This window comes from Otolemur garnettii, unplaced genomic scaffold (genome assembly GCF_000181295.1).
Source record: "Otolemur garnettii isolate 467f Iridium unplaced genomic scaffold, OtoGar3 scaffold00052, whole genome shotgun sequence".
Classification (NCBI taxonomy): domain Eukaryota; kingdom Metazoa; phylum Chordata; class Mammalia; order Primates; family Galagidae; genus Otolemur; species Otolemur garnettii.
In genome coordinates, this window is record NW_003852447.1 from 3,121,541 (window position 1) to 3,128,679 (window position 7,139).

Below are 7,139 nucleotides of genomic sequence, written 5' to 3' on the forward strand. Positions count from 1 at the left end.
GGCCTACAGATATATGAAAAAATGCTCACCATCCTTAATCATTAGAGAAATGCAAATCAAAACTACTGTGAGATATCATCTAACACCAGTGAGATTAGCCTATATCACAAAATCCCAAAATCAAAGATGCTGGCAGGGTTGTAGAGAAAAGGGAACACTTCTACACTGCTGGTGGGAATACAAACTAATATGTCCCTTTTGGAAAGTCATCTGGAGAACACTTAGAGAACTAAAAATTGATCTGCCATTTGATCCTATAATTCCTCTGCTAGGTATATATTGAGAAGACCAAAAATCACGCTACAATACAGACATTTGTACCAGAATGTTCATTGCAGTCTAATTCACAATTGCTAGGTCATGGAAGAAGCCCAAGTGGCCATCAACCCATGAATGGATCAATAAACTGTGGTATATGTACACCATGGAATACTATGCAGCCATAAAGAAAGATGGAGACTTTACCTCCTTCATGTTTATATGAATGGAGCTGTAAAATATTCTTCTTAGCAAAGTATTTCAAGAATGGAAGAAAAAGTATCCAATGTACTCAACCCTATTATGAAACTGTTAGCCATCATAGGAAAGCTATAACCCAATTTTTGTCCAAGAATACAGAGAAAGGGGAGAGAGAAGGGAGGGGAGGCGGGGAGGATGGGTGAAGGGAGGGGGATTTCAGGAATCACACCTGTGATTTTTCTTATAAGGGTACATGTGAATCTTTCTAAATGTGAATTATAAATGTCTTAACACAACTATGAGAATGACATAAAGGCTATGTTGGCCAACTAGATGAAAGTATTTCAAATTGTATATGAAAACAACACACTGTACCCCATGATAGTATTAATGTGCACAAACATGATTTAACAATAAAAATTAAAAAAAATAATAATACCAGCTGACACAATCATTAAGAAGTCCTTGTAAAGTAACAGTTGTAAAACTTTAAAATCATGTTTTTTCCTAAGGTCCTTTGTGTTCTATTTCCAATATGGTACATCTGTATTTTTTTTTTAAAATCACATACAAATGATTAGCTAAAGTATTTAATTTTGTTTCATTTGTTTTATTTACTTTTGTAATTACTAACATACAGAAAAGGCTTGAAGAGATGAAATTATCTTAAAAGTTATGCAAAACAACAGTACCTCACAATGTTGGCGAGAAGCTTGAATTTCACATTCATACTTGTTCTTTACAGATTCTAAGCAGAGCTCTCTATAGATTCCTGAAACCAAACACAATTACTCTGATTATGTTAGCAGTAAGTTTCATTTATCACCTTCCTACAGGAAATCTGTTCTCACTGTATTTTATAAGATGAATCAAGGAGTAATTGACAAGTGAGTCTAACTTTATCTTTAAAAACTAAAAAGACTCATTTAAAAATATATATATATATCCAGGCTCGGCGCCTGTGGCTCAAGCGGCTAAGGCGCTAGCCACATACACCTGAGCTGGCAGGTCCAGCCAGGGTCCGCCAAACAATGACTGCTGCAACCAAAAAAAATAGCCAAGCATTGGCAGGTGCCTATAGTCCCAGCTACTTGGGAGGCAGAGGCAGGAGAACTGCTTGAGCCCAGGAGTTTGAGATTGCTGTGAGCTGTGATGCCACAGCAGTCTACGCCAGGGGACAGCTTGAGGCTCTGTCTCAAAAAAAAAAATATATATATATACACACACATATATAAATATACATATATATATATTTCCAAAAAGACTAGAAACTAAAAGTTTAAGAGCTAGGAACTATACTGCTAATTTTTGTTATTACTCTATTCTTCCTAAATGTTTGATAGAGAATGATCAAAATGCAAATAAAACTCTTTTCCTATGAAAAATGATCCTAGGTTTCTCGAAATAGAAATGAAGAGACAATAAACTCTGGTTGCATCAATCACATATACTCAAAGTAACAACTGGATACTATACCCCATCAAAACCACCACTTTTAAGCTATTATTTATTTTCAGTCCAAAGCTTCCAAGAGGATTAAATATACAAATTTATACAACATAATCAATGATGTCTAGAGTATCCCTGACAGAGTTTTACCTGGTGGACAGATGCCTAAGACAGTTTAACTCAGAGGTAACAAGACAACAGTATAAAATAAACAACACGGCCATGCAAATATACCACCACAAAATGGCAAGCAAAGAGTTCTAGATGTATATAGTAAGGCAAAGGACAGGTATCTGGAAGTATGCCATTAGCAACACATTCACACACACCACTCTTTGCAAAATCAAAAAATAAGAGGCCACAGAATAGTAAAGAATTTACTCAAATAATATTTCCTGATCATCTATTCAACCTAAAGGAACATCAAAGAAAATCAAGAACATTTTTACTTTTAAGGGTATGCTAAGTCAATGTGAAAGACAGCAAGCATCATGTTATCTACATACCTACTATTAAGCATTCAAGAATAAAATTTAGTTTAAAGTGGATTTAGTACAAAAAGAACTTACTACCAAAAATGCCTTTGGTATTATTTAACCAGATACATGAGGAACAATTAGTGTCTCATAAAAGAAAAACAATCGGCATCCCAACTACTTAGTCTAGTTTTTAGTTTTACTACAAAAAATCACATATATCCCTTAAATACGAGTGCTAGGACATGATATACAGGCCAGATCCCAGTTACAAACAGAAGACTAAAGTTTAGTCATACAAATATAATGCATCTTCATTTATTCGTACCTATAAATGAATAATCAAACTAATCAAAATAAGAAAGAATCATTAAATTGTCTGCTTAAAGGCTAATTCCCTATTTTATAATATACTGCTCAAACATTTGTAAAATGTTTTTCTAAATTTAAAAAAAAAAAACCTTATTACTCTTCAGGTGAAAAAAACCAAGAGTATTTAAATTAATCCTTAATTTATGTCAGGGAATTAAACTGTGATAGTAAGGATGCTATCTCTCAATGAAAATATGGTTTATAATTGTTTTACCACATATGGAAGTATTTTCTTACCAACATGGTAAGCAACTTGAGGGCTTTTTATTTCTTAATCCCCCACAGCAGCAGAGAAAAACAAGCATTTAATAATTAACTGTAGGCTGACCATCTTGTCAATGTAAACATATTTGTAATTCCATCAACAACAGACACTTGACAAATGCTTTTTAAAGCTACTGAAGAGTTTACATACTATATATGGAAAAGATGTTTCACTTTCCTACCTGCTACCTTTGTACGAATTTGCATATTTTCCTGCAAAGTTGCCAGTGGTTCCAAATATTCTGGTGCTTTTCCAGCTATCACTTCTTGTAGTTTTGCATCCACTTGACTTAATCGTTCTTTATAAAGTCTTAATAAAGCAAAAATTAAGATGTTAATTTAAAATCCCAATCAAGGTTAACGATTGGCCATTTTTCTATATTATGTCTTCCTAATGTTATTTTCATTCTAATAACATATCAAATGTATTTTTGCCTTGATTTCAAGTGGAGAACTCAGTTACATTATTTGACTTTATGCATATAATCATAAAATAGATATCTATCAAATATTTAACAGTATCACTCTTTAACGGTTGATCACAATACAAAAATACAACTGAAATAACTATTTTTTGGTACTCGCGAGCTTTGTTTTTGTCTTAACTATAGAACAATTCGAAGAGAAAAAGTCATTTAAACACTCAGTTGAAGAAACAAAGAAGTATTTTGAATAGACAGACATTACTGGTTTCAAAATAAATAGTTCCCTGGCTTCTCTCTACCTTTCCTGAAAAAAAGTATTACAGTGTTCAGCATACTCAACTTTTTTTTCTTTTTTTTTTGAGAGAGAGTCTCAAGCTGTCGCCCTGGGTAGAGTGCCGTGGGTTCACAGCCCACAAAAACCTCAAACTCTTGGGTTTAAGCAATTCTCTTGCCTCCATTTCCTAAGTAGCTGGGACTACAGGCACCCACCACAACGCCCAGCTATATTTCGGTTGCAGCTGTCATTGTTGTTTAGCTAGCCCAGGCTGGATTCAAACCCACCAGCCTCGGCGCATGTGGCCAGCACTGTAACCACTGTGCTACGGGACCGAGCCAGGCTACTCAATTTTTAAAAAGAACCAAGAGAAGTACAGGGATTGACCTCACACAACAAGGTCAGTTCAACTTCAAATGAGTAAGTTATAACAAAATAAATTGCTCAACAGAGGAGGAAATGAAAAATGGGGCAGGGGGCTCCTGCTGCCCCTATTTGTAAGTCCACTGACAAATACTTAATCTGTTAGCTGTCACACCAATACCTTTAGTTTCATTATCAGAGTCAAAACAATTCATAGTTTTATTTTGGCAATATTCTTGTAGGACAGAACTAATTATTTATAATAGGAAAATCTTTATACAGGCTGAATATCCCTAACCCGAAATGCGTGGGACCAGAAGTACTTTGAATGTCACATTTTTTAAGATTTTGGAACATTTACATTATACTTACCAGTTGACCATCCCTAATATGAAAATCTGAAATGTTTTCATGGCCATTTCCTTTGAGCATCATGTTGGTGCCCAAAATGTTTCAGATTTTGGAGCTTAAGACTTCAGATTTTGGGGTTCGGCTCAGTGTCTGGAACCTATAATCCTAGCACTCTTGGAGGATGAGGTGGAAGGATTGCTTTTGAGCTCAAGAGTTAGAGACCAGCCTGAGCAAGAATGAGACCCCATCTCTACTAAAAATAGAAAAATTAGTCCTGCGCAATGGCTCACACATATAATTTTAGCACTCTTCAGCCCAGGCAGAAGGATCACTTGAGTTCAAGGGATAGAGACCAGCCGAGGCAAAAAGAAAGGCCCATCTCTAATAAAAATAGAAAAACTAGCCAGTGTTGTGGGGGAGCCTATGGTCCCAGCTACTCGGGAGGCTAAGGCAAGAGGATCCCTTGAGCCCAAGGATTTGTTTGAGGTTGCTGTGAGCTATGACACCACAGCACTCTACCCAGGATGACAGAGTGAGATTCTGTCTCAAAAAAATGAATAAAAATAGAAAGATTAGCCAGAGAGGTCATGGTGAGTGCCTGTAGTCCCAGCTACTTGGGAAGCTGAGGCAGGAGGATCACCTGAGCCCTAGTGTTTGAGGTTGCTGTGAGCTAGACTGATGCCAAAGCATTCTAGCCTGAGCAACAGACTTCCCTCCCCCTCCACAAAAAAAAAAAAAATTAAAATTCAGATTTTTGGATCTGGAGTGCTGAACCTGTATTGCCATCCTTTATGAAAAGCACTTCTAATCCCAATTTTATGGCATGTTAAGGATATCCTAAAAAGTTCAAAGCAGATTAACAATTTAAGATCATTTTATAAATTCTTTTTTCCCATCCATTACTTTTAACATAACCAAAGAAAATGTTAGAATATGTTTAAAGGATGGCATGTTGTAGCTCGGTGCCTATAGCTCAGTGGCTAAGGTGCCAGCCACATAAACCAGAACTGAGCCCAAGTCCAAGAGCTGGCAGTTGCTGTGAGCTGTTACGCCACGATACTCTACCCAGGGCAACAAAGTAAGACTCTGTCTCTAAAAAAAAAAAAATAGCGGGGCATTGTGGCAGGTACCTGTAGTCCCAACTACTTGAGAGGCTGAACAAGAGAATCACTTAAGCCCAAGATTTTGAAGTTGCTGTAAGCTGTGACATCACAACACTCTACCTAGGGTGACATAGTGAGACTCTGTCTCAAAAAGAAAAAAAAAAAAGGATGGTATGTTGTGACTTCCAAAAGAAACCACTGATTATGTTTGTAGGTGTTAGTATAACTAGCAGTTGTCTTTTGAAAACATGGTACCTAGCTGGGCTTTGTGGCAGGCCCCTGTAGTCCAGAGGCTGAGGCATGAGATTGCTCAAAAAAAAAGAAAAAGAAAAGGAAGAAATCCTATGGTACCTAGCTTTCATAAAATTTTGTTCTTCCCTCTTGAAAATATAAGCCAGTGCAATCAATATTAATTGCCTATAATTGACCATTATAATTAGCATAAAAGATTTATATGATGATTCTTAAGGAGCAAAGCAAGTTTGAGTACTAATGCAATAGTCTTTTTATTCTAACAAAAAGGGATTATATGAGTTAACTGCCAAAATAATACATTACTGTATCTGAATTAAGTTTTTCTAAAACTGAAGATATGATAAATAAATGTGTAAAGGCAGAAAAGTACAACATGATATTTGTATTTTTTAAATTATAACCCAACTTTAGGAAAAATGCTAAAAATCTGACATAAACGATACCTACACCTGAAAAATAACAAATACATATGAAATACTGATAAGGTATCCTGAGTTTGTGAATCAGCATCTTATATCAAGAGGTATGTGAATTAATAATATTCAAATTAACTAACCTTTGAAAAGAAGGGATTCTTCAAAATCAGTATAATTTCTGAAGTCTTGGGATTCAGTATAGATTCATCAAAAGTAAGACTGTACATCTCTCAGACACAATTACAATACTATTTACAGAATAGATGCTCACTTAAGTGTTATTGGATGTTGAATATTAAAATGAATGGAAACTTAGGGCCGGGCATAGTGGCTCATGCCTGTAATCCCAGCACTCTTGGAGGCCAAGGTGGGTGGACTGCCTGAGCAAGATCAAGACCCCATCTCTAAAAATAGCCCATCATTGTAGCAGGCGCCTGTAGTCCCAGCTACTCGGGAGGCTGAGACAAAAGAATTGCTTGAGCTCAAAAGTCTGAGGTTGCTGTGAGCTATGATGCTACAGCACTCTACAGACGGCAACAAAATGAGACTATGTCTAAAAAAATAAAATAAAATAAAATGAATGGAAACTTAGATGGTATAAATTTTCTCTACCTTTTGAAGAAGGTGAAAGAACTCACCTTCTACCACTATAGATACTGCAAATGGTGGGTTTTCTGCCTTATGAAAGGAATGCTATTGTGCCCTGTGATGCCAAAACAGAAGAAGCAGGATAATCACATTATTGTTATTATTATTTCCTACCTCTTCTAAAGAGGATTCGAGACAGCTTACAGAGATACACTATACAGCAGGATAAAAATAACAAGGCAACTGGGGCAAGAGGAAAAAATGATTATAAATCTGGCACAAAGATTAATTTTTTTCTGAAACATATTTCTGGGCTCGGCACCTGTGGCTCAAGTGGCTAAGGC

The 7,139-nt window shown here is 36.1% G+C and overlaps 1 protein-coding gene across 2 annotated transcripts in view; it reads right to left on the reverse strand.

Annotated features, from left to right (window-relative positions):
* The window catches only part of BRMS1L (breast cancer metastasis-suppressor 1 like), a 45,860-nt gene that overhangs the window by 31,548 nt on the left and 7,173 nt on the right, over positions 1 to 7,139 (reverse strand). For both annotated transcript variants that reach the window (XM_003791962.3, XM_023514409.1), the window contains exons 3-4: positions 3,203 to 3,330; positions 1,152 to 1,231 (exon numbers count right to left, since the gene is read on the reverse strand). In XM_003791962.3, the coding sequence (XP_003792010.1) occupies positions 1,152 to 1,231; positions 3,203 to 3,330 (208 nt within the window). The remainder of the gene's footprint in view (positions 1 to 1,151; positions 1,232 to 3,202; positions 3,331 to 7,139) is intronic.